This window comes from Onychostoma macrolepis, chromosome 19, assembly GCF_012432095.1.
Source record: "Onychostoma macrolepis isolate SWU-2019 chromosome 19, ASM1243209v1, whole genome shotgun sequence".
NCBI classification, from domain to species: domain Eukaryota; kingdom Metazoa; phylum Chordata; class Actinopteri; order Cypriniformes; family Cyprinidae; genus Onychostoma; species Onychostoma macrolepis.
In genome coordinates this window covers 31,540,139-31,560,660 of record NC_081173.1, presented here as the reverse complement: position 1 = coordinate 31,560,660, position 20,522 = coordinate 31,540,139, and the positions used below count along the sequence as shown (strand labels likewise).

General features: G+C 38.0%; 1 protein-coding gene across 1 annotated transcript in view; it reads right to left on the bottom strand.

The window, feature by feature from the left end:
- Window positions 1-6: 6 nt before the first annotated feature.
- The window catches only part of LOC131526080 (venom phosphodiesterase CdcPDE), a 33,381-nt gene continuing 12,865 nt past the window's right edge, over window positions 7-20,522 (bottom strand). Inside the window, exons 10-25 of the mRNA XM_058754184.1 lie at window positions 11,118-11,183; window positions 10,748-10,820; window positions 10,364-10,472; window positions 10,156-10,278; window positions 10,041-10,072; window positions 9,019-9,146; window positions 8,865-8,934; window positions 8,616-8,703; window positions 8,268-8,440; window positions 7,781-7,826; window positions 6,517-6,671; window positions 6,244-6,370; window positions 5,506-5,583; window positions 5,154-5,286; window positions 4,568-4,724; window positions 7-1,716 (exon numbers count right to left, since the gene is read on the bottom strand). Coding sequence (XP_058610167.1) covers window positions 1,543-1,716; window positions 4,568-4,724; window positions 5,154-5,286; window positions 5,506-5,583; window positions 6,244-6,370; window positions 6,517-6,671; window positions 7,781-7,826; window positions 8,268-8,440; window positions 8,616-8,703; window positions 8,865-8,934; window positions 9,019-9,146; window positions 10,041-10,072; window positions 10,156-10,278; window positions 10,364-10,472; window positions 10,748-10,820; window positions 11,118-11,183 — 1,732 coding nt within the window. The 3' untranslated portion in view covers window positions 7-1,542. The remainder of the gene's footprint in view (window positions 1,717-4,567; window positions 4,725-5,153; window positions 5,287-5,505; window positions 5,584-6,243; window positions 6,371-6,516; window positions 6,672-7,780; window positions 7,827-8,267; window positions 8,441-8,615; window positions 8,704-8,864; window positions 8,935-9,018; window positions 9,147-10,040; window positions 10,073-10,155; window positions 10,279-10,363; window positions 10,473-10,747; window positions 10,821-11,117; window positions 11,184-20,522) is intronic.

Here is a 20,522-nt window from a genome sequence, read left to right as displayed (position 1 = left end):
TTGGAAGGTTTATTTCAGTGTAGGGTACAAATCCACAGAGCAGAAGATCTGGTTCAGGACGCATCGACAGAAATAAACCAGTTAGAAGCAGCAACAGGAGCCCAGCCTCTCAAACACAGACTGACCCGGATCAGACCAGACTGGTGTTTCTGTCATACGATGATTTGAGAGCATGTAATGATTGTTTGGGAAACACATCCAGGAACACCAGCTGATGCTTCCCAGCAGCCCAGTCTGATCTCTTGCATTAACACACGAGTGTGCTGGAAACCACAGTTAAAAATACTGGAATTAAAACAGAATTTCAAGAAATTTGCGTTGAAGTCATTTTAATGCGTAAGGATTATGACACATCTTCAGCGTTCAGTATGAAACCTGCGCTGCTCTGTCACTGCAGTGAATCAGAATAAGATCACTGAAGATTTATTCATACATGAACCTCACAATGCACTCGGAATCTGCACTCAATTCGTTTGGACCACAGGAATTATCATCAAAATATGTCATAACTTAATATTGTGCAACTAAAACCATATTGTCTCTGATCAGCAGCTCAACAACGCCTCAGCAGAGCCACAGACTCATCGCTTCCATGCCACGCCTCACTGATGCTGGAGTTTGTGCTAAATGAGCCCCGACCAAGTATCGAGTGCAGAAATCAAAATACTTTAAAGAACTTGAACTTTTCTGTTTTGCAAATCCTTTTTTTGATTGATCATTATTAATGAGTGAATGTGAAAAATGTGTTACCATACTGCATGTGCCCCTTTTTATTAATTAAAAAATTGAGAAATTCTTTGAAATTTCAAATTGCACATAAATCACACACACACACACAAAAAAAAAAAAACTATGAAAAAAACATCTAACTATTTTTTTTTTAAATATTAATAATAGATTTAATTTGAATATATCACTGTATGAAATTTATAAAAGCACATAATCTGAGAATTACCAGTATTAACCCCATTGGAGTGAATGGAATTTAATTAAATTCCTTTGAACCTACATATTTATTTTTTAACAAAACAACATCAAAACAATATAAATATTGCTCCGAGAAGTTTTAAAAAAAAAAAAAAATTGATGTTACCAGCATAAGCTTTTACTTTCAGATGAAAAGAGCAATCTGTTTTTTTTTTTGTTTTTTTTTTAATGCTGCAATGGTTGGTCAAGAGATGCATATATTCATGTTCATGAATTCAAAATTCAGCCCCAAAGTGTGTGAGATATGGAGAAAAGGCTTAATATATTTTAAAAGGATTTAAAAGGAAAGTATTTTTGACATCTAATACATACTCGGGTCAAAACGACCTGAACACGAAACATCTTTTATTTCTGAAAAAATAACTGTAAAAAAATCTGTAAATAATAAATGAAGTGTATTTTGAGCGTCTAAAAGCATTTGCAAAGTTTCTTTCCCCTACTAAAATCTACATATATTTTTTTTAATTTAAATTTTACACATATATTCCAGGTCGAAACGGACCTGAATGCATTATGAGGGTTAAATAAATACATGAACACAAAATCAAATCAGACTCAAGCTTTGGGATGAATGGCAGCAGTGGGGCGGGTCTTCAGGCGCAGGAGCTCAGCGATTGGACGCTTGCTATCCTGGAAAAAGTCCAATCCGGTGATCCACTCCACATCTCTGACGCGTGATTGGTGCATCCACAGGAGAGGCTCCGCCCACTGCGACTCTGGCTGATCGTCCTGCACACAAACAGCACTCGAGTTCTCATGTGTCTCACTGTTTGGTTAATTAAATGTCCGTTTTCAGGAAGCATCATCATTCACGTCATGCATTCAAAATACAGAAGCAGCTGAGACCAGAACAATGAACGATGACCAATCTATTGGTCTCTTTGTTCTGTTGACAAGCATCATGGGACACTCCTGCGTCACTGTCACAGCCGTCATATTTACCTGTATTTGTATTGTTTTTCACATTACACATTGTTTCAAAACAGCTTTATGGAAAATCATGACGTAAATCTTCTTTCACGACTGAGCATTTATTTTGTGATATTGAGGATTATGAAATCTGTGATTATGAAATTTGGTTTTAATATAAAATGTTTGTATTCAACTGTATAATTTATATGTGACCCAGGAGCACAAAACCAGTCATAAGGGCCAATCTTTTGGAATTGAGATCATCATCTGAATAAATAATCTTTCCATTGATGTATGGTTTGTTATGATAGGACGATATTTGGCTGAGATACAACTATTTGAAAATCTGGAATCTGAGGATGCAAAAAAAAAAAATCAAAATATTGAGAAAATCACCTTTAAAGTTGTCCAAATGTAGTTCTTAGCAATGCATATTACTAATAAAAAATGAAGTTTTGATATATTTACGGTAGGAAATTGACAAAATATCTTCATGGAACATGATGATTTTTGGCATAAAATAAAAATTGATAATTTTGACCCATACAATGTATTGTTGGCTATTGCTACAAACATACCTGTGCTGCTTATGACTGCTTTTGTGCTCCAGGGTCACATATGATTTAAATTAATATTCATAAATTAAACAACAAAGATGTTAGTTTTACAGCTTAATGTCACCGAAAAATTCAATGTTTTCATTATTTTTCCACGTTTACTTTTTACTTAATGTATAAATAAAAATTTATAGCAGTAGTTTGTTTCACAGCTTAATCAATGTCACTGAAAAATTAAATAAAAAATAATACTGACTTACTTAAATAGATAAGAATTAGAATGTATATTTTTATGCATTTATGAATTGTATAATTTATATCAATTGATGTGCATGCATAAAACAGCAAAGCTGTTAGTTTTAGAGCTTAATGGCAATTGAAAATAAAATATAATACAATGAATAATTCATTAAATAAATACAAATATTTAAAATGTATAAATAAATGAAAAAACATTAATAAATTGTATAATTTAAATTAATATGCATAAATAAAACAGCAATTAGTTTTACAGCTTAATGACACTGAAAACTGTTTTGTAACATTTCAAAAAGGGAAACTTTCATATCCTCTAGATTTTGTTTACATGTAAAGTAAAACATTTCAAAAGATTTTTTGTTTTAATTTTGATGATTTGAGCTTATAGTTCATGAAAGTCAAAAATCCAGTATCTCAAAATATTAGAATATTTACATTTGAGTTTCATTAAATGACCATCCCTACAGTATAAATTCCGGGTATCTCTTGTTCTTTGAAACCACAATAATGGGGAAGACTGTTGATTTGGCAGCGGTCCAGAAGATAATCATTGAAACCCTCCACAAAGAGGGTAAGTCACAGAAGGTCATTACTGAAAGGGCTGGCTGTTCACAGAGTGCTGTATCAAAGCATATTAAATGCAAAGTTGACTGGAAGGAAGATATTGGGTAGGAAAAGGTGCACAAGCAACAGGGATGACTGCAAGCTTGAGAATACGGTCAAGCACAAGCCGACACTTGTGAGAGCTTCACAAGGAGTGGACTGAAGCTGGAGTCAGTGCATCAAGAGTCACCACGCTCAGATGTCTTCAGGAAAAGGGCTACCAAGCCACTTCTGAAACAGAAACATCGTCAGAAGCATCTTACCTGGGCTGTGGAGAAAAATAACTGGACTGTTGCTCAGTGGTCCAAAGTCCTCTTTTCAGATAACAGTACATTTTGCATTTCGTTTGGAAATCAACGTCTGGAGGAAGAGTGGAGAGGCACAGGATCCAAGCTGCTTGAAGTCCAGTGTGAAGTTTCTGAAGTCAGTGATGATTTGGGTGCCGTGACGTCTGCTGGTGTTGGTCCATTGTGTTTTATCAAGTCCAAAGTCAATGCAGCCATCTACCAGGAGATTTTGGAGCACTTTATGCTTCCATCTGCTGACAAGCTTTATGGAGATGCTGATTTCCTTTTCCAGCAGGACTTTAGCACCTCCCCACAGTGCCAAAACCATTTCCAAGTGGTTTGCTGACCATGATATTACTGTGCTTGATTGGCCAGCCAACATGCCTGAACTGAACCCCATATGGAATCTATGGGATATTTCCAAGAGAAAGATGAAAAACAGTCGATCCAACAATACAGAAGAGCTGAAGCTCAACGCCTCAGCAGAGCCACAGGCTGATCGCTTCCATGCCACACCTCACTGATGCTGGAGTTTGTGATATACGAGCCCTGACCAAGTATCAAGTGCAGAAATCAACATACTTTAAAGAACTTGAACTTTTCAGTTTTGCAAATCCTTTTTTTGATTGATCTTAGGAAATATTCTAATATTTTGAGATACTGGATTTTTGACTTTCATGAGCTGTAAGCTCTAATCATCAATATTTAATGATATTTAAGGTACTAATATGATGTGGTACCAAACTGTAAATGATAAAAATATCACGTTACATCATAAAACGTTTGATGTGAATGAAGACTAAATCAACAAACTGAATCATTCTGACTGCGATTCACACTTATTCATCAAAAAGAACCAAACGGAAGGATTAGCATGACAATGTTTTCAGTGAAACCGCAGCAGTCATGCTTTCAGATGTGTGTGACAGCGGCAGGAACAGGAAGTGAGAGCGTGACACTCACGGCACAGCTCTCCATGTTGTCGCTCCTGTGTGGCAGCAGGAAGGAAACCGTCTGAAGTTCACCAGAACAATCGCTCACCATCTGCGTGTCGTTCTGACAGCTCGTCACCACCACAAAATAATGAGTGGGAACAGGAATAGACGAACCTGCAGCGAACCTGAAAAGTAAATTAAAAATAATAATAATTATACAGTAAATAATTACATTTATTTATTTACTTCTGTGCTGTGACAAACATCCCAGGATTATTATTAACTAAAACTATTAAAAACATTTTTTGTTAATTGAAATGAAGCTAAAAATATATATATTGCATTGTTATTATTATTATAGTGAAATATGTGAAATAAGTTAAAGCAATTACTAACTGGAAATAAATAAAAACTAAAATGGAACAAAAATCACAAATTTAGAAAAAAATGTAAAATAAAAATAACATGATAATATAAAAATCTAAGCTAATTCAAAACATTTATTTTAAAACTATAATATAAATAATACCAAAATCACACTGGAGAGTAACGGATTATGGAAAAAGAATCAAATGCAGGGTGGGACTCGGGTTCGGTGAATCAGAAATACGTACTCCTGGATCTGCTCTGGAGAGTCGAAGTGTCCGTCAAAGTTGTAGTCGTACACTGGGCCAGCGACCACGTTAATACCGTTATACTGAGATGCATATTTGATCAGCAGAACCTCCTGAAAATACTGCCAAAGTCCTGCACAAACACTCACGATCAGTGACCAGATACACATGAAAAAAAACATGATTCAAATGCTTGTGATTCAAACGCTCTTAAAAGCTGACATACTCGCAATTCAAACAAACACTCATGACTCAAACACTCACAATTCAAACACCACATAAACACTCATGACCCAAACACCAAATTTAAACACTCACAATTCAAACAAACACTCATGACTCAAACACTCACTGTTGAACTGTGGGAAGACAGGCACCACGTTTCCAAGTGTCAGAGCATCAAACTGATCTTCAGATGAGCGGTTCAGATCTGACAACGCAAACACATTAAACGCACAAAACGACTTTTTTACTAGCTTTTACGGTTAGATACAACTATTAAAAACATTTTTGTTGAAAAATAAATACATGAAAAATATAAATAATGTATCATTCATATGCACTGAAGAAGTTATTTTACAGCTTAATATAACTGAAAAATGAAATTGAAATTTATCTCAATAAATTATTACTTTATTAAATTATTAAGTGCATCCCAGAGTTATTTTTATTATATTAATATAATATGAATAATAAAATAATATAAATAAAGTAAAAATTTAAAAAAGTATTTAAATAAAATAAAATTAAACAAACAAATAATATTAAACATAAAAATAAACAGTTTAAAAATAAAACAAAAACTAATGAAAAACACTGCAGTGTAATGGACAATAGAAAAAGAATAAATTTAGGGCATGACTTAATTCTAACAATCAGTTGTCGATTGGATGTTAAGATGTGTGAGCTTGAAGGGGCGGAGTTTAAAAGTGCTAAATAATTGGAGAAATCATGCATACGCCACCAGAGAGAAGATCCAGTTATGACATTCTAATTAAAATATTACCAGGTCCAAAAAAAGGTAAAATATTAAAATGCATCGATGAATTGTTCACGACACAGTCAGACACACACAAACACACACACTCACTGGGTGGGAAAAGGAAGGCATGTGTGATGTTGCCAGCATTGTTGTACTGGTCACATGTCGCGCTCTGATTGGCTGAAATCCTGACGTCTGCCCGGAGACAATCAGAGACGACCGGAGAACTTTCAGCCTAAAAACACACGGGTTCGGTTTGTCATTAGAACCATATCTGAGCATCTTCAGCTGAAGACATGAGTCGCGCTATGATAATGTGTCATGTCCTGGCTGGTTGCTAGGGTGTTGCTATGTCACTGCTACAGTGTGTGTGTGTCTCACTGTTTTGTCCAGAGTGAAGGAGCTCCAGACTGGCGTGTGTGTGCGTGTGCTGTAGGCCGTGATGAATCCGTGTTGATGCAGGATACAGTATTCAGCGTCAGACTGCAGAACCCGCGGACGGCCGAACAACATGTGTCGCCTCTCACTCTCCGCCACTGCACACACACACACACACACACACACACACATGCAAACACACACACACACACAAACACAAGAGTACATCTACTGCACATACAACAGGGATGCAAAAAATGTCAGCTTTAAAATGTGGATTTATGGTTGATTTTTGCATTAATATACAGTCAAAAAATCTCACTCTAGACACTCTAGTCTGCCATTCAAAAATCAAAAATACAGTAAAAATAGTGAAATATTATTAGAATTGAAAATAGCTGTTTTCTTTGTGAATATCTGTTACACTAATTTATTAAGCTGCATTTTCAGCATCATTACTCCAGTCTTCAGTGTCACATGATCTTCAAAAATCATTCTAATATGCTGATTTGCTGCTCAAGAACCGACAGAGAAGGTCAAAGACTTTCTGCTGATCTTTATCAGCTCTGGTCTGCGTAATCATGACTTTCACAGCTTTCAACATCATGCAATCTCACCGTTACATCAGCAGTGCTCCTAAACACTGACACGAGTCTGAAAAGTCCTGTCCAGTCTTACACAGTCACTTCTTGATTTTCCACACACTAAACTTCCCCTTTCAGCAGGTGAATCAGCAGGTGATCAGAGGAGAAACACCAAAGTCATGAGTTTGTTTCTCAGGGAACTGAAATGATGTGACAATGTAAATGTCAAACTCACTGACCAGATGGTTTTCATGAATGAACTTGGCAGCTGCTTTAATTCTAAGTGACTGGTATTGCACATTTTCCCTGGGATTCACACCCATGGGTGTTGCAACTGCAGTGATTTTACCATTTAATCTACAGGAATGCCTGTAATAACAGTCAACAGTTCACTGCAGGATGTGGACTTCCACGGAAATCTATATCAGAACAGACTGTTTATAAAGAGGTTTATCGGGGGTTCAAGATTGGGGCATGTCATGCAGCAAAAATAGAGGAAACTATTTCTGAACTTCTGTTATGCGGTGTCACAATGTCAATACGTGTGATGTGAATGAACGAAACATGTTGATATGACAACAGACGTGTGTGTGTGTGTGTGTGTGTGTGTGAGAGAGAGAGAGAGAGAGAGAGAGAGAGAGAGAGTGTTTCAGGGACTCAACACTCATCAGGAACACACTCACCTTCAGCATCAGTGAGATTCAGACGCGCATTGATGGCACTTCCATTCTGAAAACACACACACACACGCACGCACACACACACACACACACACGCACGCACACACACACACACACACACACACACACACACACACACACACACACACACACACACACACAGCTAAATGAGTGGAGCTGTCAGTATGTTTGGGTCAGTGGCATTGCAATTATCATTGTTAACGACAACTACTAAAATGTATTTTCAGTAACTGAAAGCTGAACTAAAACAAAATATGATGCTGCCTAGTGTGTGTGTATACCAGTGCAGTGCAGCTGCAGCCCTGTGTGTGTGTGTATAAGAGTATGAATGTGTTAGACTGTGTGTGTGTGTGTGTGTGTGTGTGTGAGAGTGTATATGAGTATGAAAGAGTGTGAGTAAGTGTATACGAGTATGAATGAATGAGTGTGTGTAGGTGAGTGTATATGAGTGTGAGTGTTAAGTGTGTACCAGTGCAGTGCAGTTGCAGCCCAGTGTGTGTGTGGGTTCCAGGCTGGTGACTGGACACTGCTCTGGGCCGCTCTGCTCTGTCGGGTGACTGGGGTTGTAGATGGCCGTCCGCAGCAGGTGGTTCAGACTCCCGTGAGTCCCGTTATTGTGGAACGGAGTTATTTCCAGCACATCTGATAGGAAGAGAGAGAAACAGATCGACAGCTTAGATGTATGTTGGATGTGCTGTGTTTTCCTTTCTATATTTTCTTTATGATGCTACTGTATTTCCTACTGTAAAGCACTTCAGATCAGCTTAGACTGTGCTCTAAAAATAAACTCAGATGCCGTGTTTTGTGGGTTTCGTACCACACATGAGGTTGTACAATTCAATGTTGGAAAACGGCTCCACTTCCGTCTGAAAGTGGAATTTTGGCCCTAAACTGAGAAACGAGGCCTGAGAGAGACAGAGAAACCACAGCATAAGACTGGAAGACACGACTTTAACATTTACATTTGTACATTTGGCAGATGCTTTTGCTCTTTTTTTAACTTGTTCAAACTGCAAATCAGAGGAAATTAGTCAACAACACACACTCCTGAACACTCCACACACACCTGCATGCTGTAGACGTCATTATCATATCCATGATTTCCTCCTGAGCAGAACGTGAGAGACCCCTGATACCTGCAACAACACGCACACCATCAGAACATGTGCTAGGGTACATACGTGTGTGTGTGTGTGTGTGTGTGTGTGTGTGTTCTGTACCTCTCAAAGAGCCAGCGTGGGTTCACCAGGATGCTGACGTCTTCGATGCGTCTGTTGTTTGCGTAATGGAAGCGTTTGGGCAGGTGATGTTTCAGGTACGGCTTGATCTGCTGCTCCGGCCGTTTACACTGAACAACAGCAGCCAATTACACACACACGTAACACACACGAAACACTGCACACATAATGCACACGTAACACTGCACACAAAACACTGCACACGTGGCACACAGTGAAACTGCTGATTTCGGGTCATTTTGACCCAGAGAAGATTTTCTTTTTCCTGAAAATGCTACTTCTCATGGCACTGGACTAAAACTTACTGACACAGCGTGAAACAACTTCCCAAAAAATGCTATATTTAAATACTATAACATTGTTGGTAGTATTTGGACAGTATGCAGTGTGTTTTCAATGCGCTGCGCTCCGCATGAGTTGGTGTGAAGAATGAGCTGGCATTAACATCTTCCTGACTCATTATTTGATTAGACAGAATAATTACAACATTTTTACACTAAATATAAACCTTCACACCCTTTATGTCGCTTTGTCATTTCACCTTTATTCCTACAGTACTTTATACAGTACATATTGTGTAAAAGCAGCTTTACAGTAATGAACAAAAAAATAACTGTCAATGTTGCGAAATTAATCAGTTATGAATCAAATTCAGTTTCAGTTTCAACATATTGTACAAAACCATGATCCGCACTCACATGGAACAGTAAAACATTAAACTTGTAATAACTTATAAATACTATACTAATAAATACTATTTTATGTTTAATTTATTTTCATTTTAGTTTTTATTTATTTGTAGTTAGTAATTTTAGTGCTTCAGTGTATTAAATGAAAATCAGAAACCGAAACAAGTTTAAGTATGTTTATATTTTAATTTATTTTAGCTTTATTTCAATTAACAACAACGGTTTTATTTAACGATCATAACCCTGCTCTGAATACCATCTGTAAACATCAGCAGGAAGTGTGTAGTATGTACTGTAGTATGCAGGGACTCTTACCGACATATTTGCCACGAGTCCAACAGCATCCACTGTTAAACACACACACACACACAGGTTACTGACACATGTCACTCACTAGGGCTGATCTTAACTGTGTGTGTGTTTGACTTACAGGTGTGTGTTGTGTTTTTTGCTCTGATTCGTCCAAATGGCCCCTCATTGACGTACAGATGATTGACATCACCTATAAAATCCTGAAGAGCCTCTTTACGCTCGCAGCTGGTCTCCTCCATGCCTGCACACACACACACACATGCACACATCAGACTTGCACATAGTGTGCTTCCTCACAGCTGAGTGTGTGTGTGTTTGTGTTTTACCATGATCGGCAACGATGATGATGTTGACACACTGATGAAGGTTGAGTTGTTTGAGGCCATTCATCAGCTGACCTATGACTCTGTCCACTCCCTGCAGAGCCAAGATCAGCTGCACACACACACACACACACACACACACACACGCGTCAGCAGATGTTTTGATGTTGAATGTGTTTTTCAATGTAAATCAGTGTTTTAAAACTGTTTGTGACATTAGATCAACATCATCTGATGCTGCTGGCCTTCATATGTCAGCGCAGACAGGAAATGATGAGGAGCGTGTGAGAGGAAAATCATCAACACACACCAGTGAGTGTGTGTCATCCACTTGTGATGCCTGATAAACACTGCTGAGTGTGTGTGTGTGTGTGTGTGTGTTCTCACCCCTCCGCTGACGGGTCCATAATTGTGTCCTGAACTATCCGGCTCCTCCAGGTAGACTGTGAAGAAATCTGGCCTACAGCAGCAGAAACACACAGACACGTCCGACTGATGAACGTCCAGTGAACCTTTTTTACTTTTGAAGGAAGTTTATATTTCTGGTTTAAAGCATGAAAATAAGAATTTATCTTCTGTCATTTAAATGTATCTTGTTTTATGAATGTTTAGATCTTTTTTCAGTGAATGTAACAGGTTGTGAAACAAACACACAAGACGCTCCAGCTGTGAAAACTCCCTAAAGACACAGAGCTACAGATCCTGCAGATTCAGACGCGTGATGTGATGAAGGACAGTGATGATGAAGATGATTTACCGTCTGTCCTCTGGTAACTGCAGCCACCGCAGAACACTGAAGATCCTCTCCTCATACGGGACCTTCCTACACACACACACACACACACACACACAATATATGGTCAGGTCACATGTTCAGTCATGTTTGAGTTTGTTCTGTGAAATAATATACTAAATTAAATGTTTGAAAGCAGGTAGATGTAACCCATTACTATTAATAATAAGACAAGAATTATTATTAATAACAGCAATAATAAAACATACTAAAATAAATTATAATAGTAATACTAATACTTACTACTAATAATACTGTAGGGTTTGATACATAAATATAATTTAATTTAGCTCAAAGGGAATCATTTATGATTTTATAGGTAATTTGAACAGAATCACTGTTTTGCGGCTGATCACTGAGTCTTCCGCGATTCACTGAACGAGCCGTATAACATCAACTCTGCACTGGATATTAAAATCCAAAATATAGTGAAAACACTATTAATAAGCACAGTAACAAGATTGGCAGATTAAGACATTAACTTGTAAGCACAAAACACAAGATACTTCTCTTTTGAATATAAATAAGACTTTATTTATATAAACCTAAGACATAAACTAATCTAACATGAACACACGCATTCACACATTCACACGTTGCAGAAAGAGAGAAAGGATGAGTTTAGAGAATGAGAATGTGAAATCCCAAGTTTATAGCAATATGTGCTATCGCATAGACCTGAACAACCATCAATCACTTAATTAACCCTCGCATTGAGTTTCTCAATGAGGCTAAAATTTATATTAAATGCACCAGTTCAGTTAGAATCTGGAGTTGTTTTACTTGCGTTGCCTTGTGTTACAGGGATTCCTTTCTGTCGTCGTCATTGCAGGAAAGGGGTTTTCCCGAGTTGGTGATTGGCTGGAAGTTCAGTAGTCTTTGAAGTGATGTCTTGGGAAGCCAATGGTTGGGCGTTGGCTGAGGATGGTCTTGGAGTCCGTTGCTGGTTGAAGTTTGAAGCGGGTGCAGTCGGAGCTGGACTTTGCGGCAAACTTCACTTTTGAACACGAGACTCAACGGAAAGAAAAGAAACTAAAGTAAAAGAATAAAATGAGTAACGAGACTAGGTGGTTTTTCCTCTCATCATGGTGTTAAGTAGCAACTGGCCTGTAGGCCAGAGCACGCTCAAAGAGCGCTAAAACAGCGTCAAAACGCGGTGGCGAGAAGAAGAAGAGGAGAAGGGAAGAAGGGGAGAAGGGAAAAAGGGAAGAAGGTGTCCTGAGGTTTTAAACTCGGCTTCTGGACACATCCCATCTGGTGTCTTGACCAATTAGATAGACTATTATCTTAGCTAGGGTTGTTCCTTCCATCATAAATCAGCATGTTATCAGTCACATGGTCTGAATTTTACACACTCTTGCAAAGTATAATTTCGGATGTGATTTCTATAACCAGAATATGATACATTTGACAAAGAATCAGTTGGAAGAAACGTTTCAAGCTAGAATTGTCAAGCTCATACATACCAAACACGAATAAACCTTAAAGTCATTCAATAGTTATTAAAAAGACACATAATATGTGCTTAAAACATGATAATCTAATGTGTGGGTTACATACATAATATAGTGTTATGCCTAGAAATGTCCTTTTAGGATGATTTTACGTGCATATGAAAAAGAAAGTCTCTGTATAGTTCTGTGGAGACCAAAAGACATGTTCTTTGGACAAAGGAATTTCAGTCTCAGCCTTTGTCTTGTATGTGTGGGGGAAAAGTCAATCTAAAGAAGCTCGTGATTTCTCTTGTGGAACACATGTGATGGCCATCTCTTTGACCATTAATCTTGACTATTTACCCCAAATTTGACGATCTCCTTCCTGCGTTGGACTTATCAATAAATGTTCTTTTGTCTTAATGTTGCGAGCTGTTCTGTGAAAGAGGCTTGTTGGTTAGGCTTGCTCCAGAAGTCGGAGATAGGAATCTTTACGACGTTGTCCTGTTCTCCTGGAATTTCAGCTCCTCATGTTTCGATGTCCTGATCGAATCTTAGTTTTGTCTGACTCGTTCTGATGCTACAATACCATTGCAAATAATAGTACTAAAAATAAAAGCAATACTAACACTAATAGTAATTCTACGCAGCCCTTTAAAGGACATTGTGGTGGGAAAAATTCTGGGTGAGTGGAAAAAATTCAGGGTGGGAGGAAAATTTTTTTTTCAAATGTTTTGCGTTCTCTCGTTTGCATTCTCTTGCAAAACCATTTGAGTTCGGACAAACTCTTCCTGTTTACTTTACAGCTTGCAGTGGTTACAGCTCGTATGTTCACAGTAGAGCGGTTCATAGTGTTTTATATTGAACTTAGACTCGAATAAACTAATAAGTCAGTGGTTAGTTAGTTAGACTTGGAGGACCAAATTCGAGAATAATAAAAGCTGATAAAATTATTAGGCTAATATTAATAACCTAATTATCTCGTGGCAGAGAAGGCCGAATTGCGAATTGTAAATCAAGGTATTTTAAAAAATAGGAAATGGGGGTTCTTTCAGACAGTAAATCAATCAAGAACAATTTGGGACCCTAAAGTCAAGCCAAAGGATCTCTTAGGTGGACATTTGAATATAGTATTATATCAAAAAGAGATCAAATTCATCATCTTTTATTAGACTCTAATTTAGATGTTCTTTGTTTATCTGATACATGGCTTCATGAAAATTCTCCTTCTGCAGCATTAGAAGTACCTGGTTTTAAATTGTATAGGAGAGATAGATTTGGTTCTAAGGGACGTGGAGTTATGATTTATGTGAAAACTGGCATCCAGTGTAATGAAATCGCCTGGGCAAATTGCATAGATTTGGAATGTATTGGTCTGAACCTTATACTATCACCACAGATGTCTTTTGTATTAATTGTAATTTATTGTCCACCATCTTCTAATATTTATGAAAACTTGAAACAATTACTAAAACAGTGTGAACAAAGAAGTCATTATTATGGGAGATTTCAATATTAATTGGGAAGATAAAACTGTTAGAAAGAATCTCAAAAAGATAACTGATCACTTCGATGTGAAGCAAATGATTAATGGGCCTACAAGAATAACTAACTCAACAAGGTCTCAAATTTATTTAATTTTTAGTAACCGAGCAGAGAGAATTTTAAAAACTTTTAATATGTTAACAGGCCTTTCTGACCACAATTAGATTTTAGTGGCCAGAAAATTATCAAGCAAGACATTCAATTCATTTGTAAGGAAATATGATTCTTATGGCATTCCAAAACGCAAACTAGATGACTTCAGAAGGGCGGTCCCATCAGATTGAATGGGATGATTTATTAATCGGAAAAGATCAGGAGGAAGACAGTCGAATATTCTCCAAAAAATTACAGAGTACTATTAAAGTAAATTTAATCCTAAAATTAAAGTAATACTGTCCCTTGGATGAATTCAGATATTTTAGAACTAATGAAAAAACGGGATCTTGCTTTAAAAACTGCAAATAGATCAAAGTTTAGTCATGATAGACAACATTTTGTTAGATTACGGAACAAGGTGGTAAAGACCCTGAGAAAAGCAAAGGCTGATTTTTTCCTGAGAATAATTAATGAGGCAAGAGGTAATTCTAAAACAATCTGGAATAAATTGAACTACTTACAAGGTGATAAAAGAAAAGAAAGGTCATCACTTGAAATGATGGTTAACGGGAAGCTGACTAACAATCCAGCTGATGTAGCCGAAGCACTTAATTATTACTTTGTTGACTCGGTAGTCACAATTGCACAACGTTTCTCCCCTAAGTATACAGAAGTTTATTCAGTTAATACAGTGGAACAAGCCCTCATTCTAAGGGCAGTCTCTGAATCAGACGTCACAAGAACAATCACATCTCTTAAACCATCCAGAGCAAAGGATGTATTTGGTATGGGTGTGGTAATGCTTAAAGAGCTTAGTGAGTTGTTAGTTAATCCTATCACTAAAATTATCAATCTTTCAGTTTCTCAGGGGATGTTCCCATGTGCTTGGAAGTCATCTGTTATTGTGCCTATATTCAAAAGTGGCGATCCTCACTCTGCTAGTAATTACAGACCTATTAGTATTTTACCTATAGTCTCAAAGGTTGCAGAGAAATTGATGGCTGCACAAATCACTAATTATTTAAATAATAGTTATTTTGCTTTACATCCAATGCAGTTTGGCTTCAGAGCAAACTATTCAACTGAGACGGCAAATTTCTACTTCACTGAAAAAGTCAAGTCTCTATTGGATAAAGGAGGGATCGTCGGGGCTGTGTTTCTTGACCTCAGGAAGGCCTTTGACACTGTAAACCACAGAATTCTTATGTCTAAAGTGTTAAGTTTTAATTTCTCTCCACATACTTTAAGATGGATTGAATCATACTTGTCAGGTCGCACACAGTATGTTAGTATACAGAATTATAAGTCAGCTCCCCTAAGTATATCCACTAGTGTTCCACAAGGATCTATTCTGGGTCCTTTACTTTTTACGTTGTACATCAATGATCTTCCATCCGTCTGTCCTAACACTAACATTCAAATGTATGCAGATGACATTGTCATTCATATACACGGAAGTAGTGTGCCACAAGTTTCAAATTAACTTACAGAATCCCTGGTTCATGTTACAGCTTGGCTAGAACAATGATGCTTACAGTTAAACATCTCTAAAACAGTGTGTATGTTCATTACCAAAACTAAGAGTTTAAGTGTAGTGCCAGATGTATTTGTATCAGGGGAAAGATTACAAGTTATATCTGAATATAAGTACCTCGGTGTTCTGATTGATTCCAAACTTTCATTTAAGGCGCAGGTTAAAAAGGTCTGTAACCAGGTCAGATTTAGTTGATCAAATTTTAGATTTATTCGTGATTATATGTCATCTGAGGCGGCTTTGATGTATATGCATTCCATGATTATTTCTCATATTACTTAATGTTTAACTACTTGGTCGCAAGCTAGTATTACTACACTGAAACCATTAGAGTCTTTGTATAAACAATCACTAAAAACTCTTGATAAGAAATCAGTTCAGTTTCATCATTGTTCAATATTTAAAAAAATACAATTTTCTAAGCTGGGATAACTTGATCAAATATGTACATATTTGTCTGCTGTTTAAGACTATGCATAGCCTGACTTCACCACTAAAACGGTTTGTGAATATTAGAACAGCTGCTCCCCGATCTACAAGGGGTGGGGAAAGAGGGGACTGTATTATTCCTCTCAAAAGAAGTAAATTCAGTCAGTCTGTATTTTCAGTCAAAGCTGCAAGGGAATGGAACTCCATCCCATCAACAATTAGAAGATTACATACTTTTGGTTCTTTTCAGTCTCATCTTAAAAAATGGTTACTGATAACTCAGCACTGTCAACTGACGAAGAGTTTTATTAATCAAACTATAAAATAATCAAGTATAATCAATGTGAATATAACCATTTATGTATCAAGTTATTCTCCTAATATAATCATGTATCTGCCTGTGTGTAGAGGCCTGCATGAGAATGGAATGTCAAGACATTTCAAAACTACAGTATATGGTGAAGCTGTACACTCTATTTGGACATTAAACAAAATATATGATCAGGCCTCCTCATCTCCAGAAAAAACATGTCAAAATTAAGTGAGTTTTTGCTTGAAACAAGCAAAATAATCTGCCAATGGGGTAAAAAAAATAATCTTATGTCAAACAGAAAACAAGATTATTTTTCTTACCCCATTGGCAGATTATTTTGCTTGTTTCAAGCAAAAACTCACTTAATTTTGACCAGTTTTTTTCTGAAAACTAGACAATAATTTTTACTTGTCTAGAAAATCCTTCTTGATTTAAGAATTTTTAGATATTTTGGCTGGAAACAAGACTAAAAATCTAAGTAAGAAAAGCATTTTTTGCAGTGAAGATTTGATATTGGTCTATAGTTGCTCAACATTGTGTTATCAAGATTGCGCTTTTTCAGAAGGGGCTTAACAACTGCATTTTTCAGGGAGTTTGGAAAAGTCCCAGAAAGAAGTGAAGTGTTCACCACTTCTAAGAGATCTGCTTCTAAACAGTTAAGCACACTTTTGAAAAAAGATGTCGTAAGTGTGTCAAGATAGCAGGCTGACGATGTAAGGTGCTGTACTATTGCTTTAAAAATTTAGCTATCAATTGCTTCTTTCTGATATTATTGATCTTCTCCGAGAAGAAGGAAGCAAACTCATTGCATTTACTGTCGGAGAGCATTTCACTGGGAATCTGACTTGGGGGTTTGTCAGTCTCTCCACAGTAGCAAAGAGAGTGCGAGAGTTATTTAAGTTACTGTTTATAAGGTTTGAGAAGAAGGTCTGTCTAGCTGTGGCTAGTTCCACATTGAAAGCATGAAGGCTGTCTTTATAGATGCTATAGTGAATTTCAAGTTTTGTCTTCCGCCACATTCGCTCAGCTTTTCTGCATTGTCTTTTCATACTCTGAACTGCTGTTGATTTTCTCCATGGTGATTTTTGTCTGCCATTCTTCTTGCAGACCCTTGCCGGAGCAATATCATCAATAACATTCTCAACTTTTGAGTTAAATGAATCCAGGAGAAGATCAACAGAGTCTGCAGAAATGCTTGGTGTTGAAGATATACCCTAAAATATCGCATAAATAGCGCACTAGTGTTCTCATTAATGCATCTCCTTCTGACAGAGACAGATCTAGATTCAGTGGTAACAGAGATCAATATATCAAAGAAAATACAGAAGTGATCAGATAGTGCTTCATCCTTAATAACAACGGATGAAATGTTTATACCTCTACTGATGAGTAAATCTAGAGTGTGTCCACGATTGTGTGTGGGTTCATGCACATGCTGGATCAGATCAAAAGTGTTTAAAACAGTTATAATTTCTTTTGCAGTTTTGATTTCTGCATTATCTATGTGAATATTAAAATCCCCTGCAATAGTAAAACAGTTAAACTCTGAGGAAATCATTGATAACAGTTCTGTGAACTCTTTAACAAAGGCTGGAGAGTATTTTGGAGGCCTGTAAATAATGATAAACAGAATGCGTGGAGCACCTTTCAGCACAATACCGAGATATTCAAAGGACAAATACTGACCAAATGACACTTGCTTGCATTGATAAACATCTTTAAATAGAGCAGCTACACCTCCACCTCTCCTAACAGTCCTGCAGACACTTGTAAAGTTAAAGTTAGGAGGGGCTGTTTCATTGAGGACTGTTGCACTGCAGCTGTCTTCTAGCCATGTTTCATTTAGAAACATAAAATCCAGGTTGTTTGTGGTTATTAAATCATTGATCAGAAATAATAATTTTTTTAGTGAGCAAATGTTTAAAAATGCTAACTTGATGGAATTACATTTTGTCTCTACAGCAATCTTAGATTGACGCATTATAGGCCGCAGATTAGATGAGTCAGCTGTACGGCTTGAGAAGGCCTTAGACTTTCTATCACGTGATAAAACAGAAATATAGAAGGCTACAGGCGCACTGGGTTCCCGCTTGTTCTGTGAACATTCGTGAATGTTGCTGCTAATATAGCGGGGACCCGACACATATCACTGAGAGCTGTTATCAGTTGTTTTGGTTCACCTACAGCGGATGGAGGAGGAAGAGCTGGGCCTGCAGTCTTTGGTGGTTGTGGGGCCTGCCGTTTTTTTAGTTGATATCTGGGGGCTTGCAGCGAACGAGTGGGAGAGTTTGGTCCCAGCATACACCAGTTCCTCCATTTTCTGTGAGAAGCTTAGAAGTGGAGATTCTGGAGAGAGGATAGTGTGTCTGGTGAGCGGGCTCTGGCTCTGGTGTTTCCGGTGGCTGTGATATGTTGTCCTGGCTTCCCTGGCTGTTTTCCAGATAGTTGTCCTTGGGTGCTGAGTCTTGGAGCTGATGTAGTATGTCACAGTCTGTTTGTGATGAGCTTTGTGGGCAGGGCTCAGCCGGGATAGTTTCCATGAGGAAAGTTTGTTTTGGCTGCGTGGTGTTATCAGTGTCCTTGTGGGATGTGTCAACCACAAGATGACTCTGAGGCTGACATGAAGTCCTGTGGTCACTCATACTCTGTCCAGGTGTGTGTGTGCCATTGAGGCCGAGTGGATTGGCACACACCACTGAAGGATGACGGAGGGAGAAATAGATATTGTCCTTTAGGACTCTTGCACCAAGTTTGTTTGGGTGGAAGCCGTCCAGTTTAAACAGTTGTCTATGGCCCCAGAAAATATTGAAGTTGTCGATGAAGTTGACTCCTTTTGTACTGCAGGTTCTTTGTAGCCATGTATTCAGCCCAAGCAGCTGTGAAAACATGTTAGTTCCCCTTGCTGGGAGTGGTCCACTGATGAACGACTGAACTTCAAAGAGTTCACTGAAATCCTTCTTAAGCAGTTCTGACTGCTCTTTCCGAATATCGTTCTTCCCCACATGGATGATGATTCGATTTGCAGTCTTGTGCTTCATCAGAATGTTCCGAAGTTCCTTGTTCACATCAGAGACGGTTGCTTGAGGAAAGCAGCATGTAGTTGTAGTCCTGCTACTGATGTTTCTGATAGTAGAGTAACCCACTATCAGAGTCCTGGGCTCGGCTGCGCTCTGAGCTGAGTGCCGCTGTCTGCTCGACCTCGAGCACCTGTTAGTAGCGATGTTAGCTGCTGGCTGATTCGATCCATGTTTTGTCACATTTGGGGATTCCTCACCCACATTCATTAATGCTTCAAATCGGTTCTCAAGATGTATAGGGGGTTGTAGAATGCCAGTGTTTACAAGTCTTGTCATAGCCGTATCTGGGGTAGAGGATGCTACCGCAGCAATACGAGATACTCGTGACAATCTGATGTCTCGAGTGCCTTTGGGTCTCACTCCCTGTTTGTGCCATCGATTAGTCTGTCGATCAGCTTGTTCCTCTACACTTTATATAAACTTTTGAGATTCACTAGATTCATAGGACTCACCGGCTGTATGCTGAGGGCGTCCGTAATGATGTTCTGCTGTGTGTTCCACCTGTGTTGGATGTCCAGCAAGTAACTTTGTTTCAAGAACCGCAATCCTTTGTAGAAGTCTGTGGCAGTTCATGCAGCAAGTAGATTCCACAAGGGGCATTTTCCTTCCCGTCTGTTTGAATGTAGACTGCTGTGTTTTACCGTCTCCGGAATGTCAACTGCTGGCAGTGGGAGACAAAGAGTCTTCTTTTTCTAAAAACGGTGTTGTTTGAGCACTGTGCTGATATGCTGAAGTTAAAATCTTAGAGAAATCTGAGAAAAGTACATAAATAGGGAGCAAAGCGCAGAGCAATAAGCAGGAGTGTCCGAACAGTAGCGAAGCCGGAAGTGTAGTAATACACAGCAAAAAACGATGGGTTACACATATTGGGTCACTATGTTGGGTTATTTTCTAAAACGTTGGGTTATTTTTTAAACATCTTTGACGACAAGTGACTGAAAG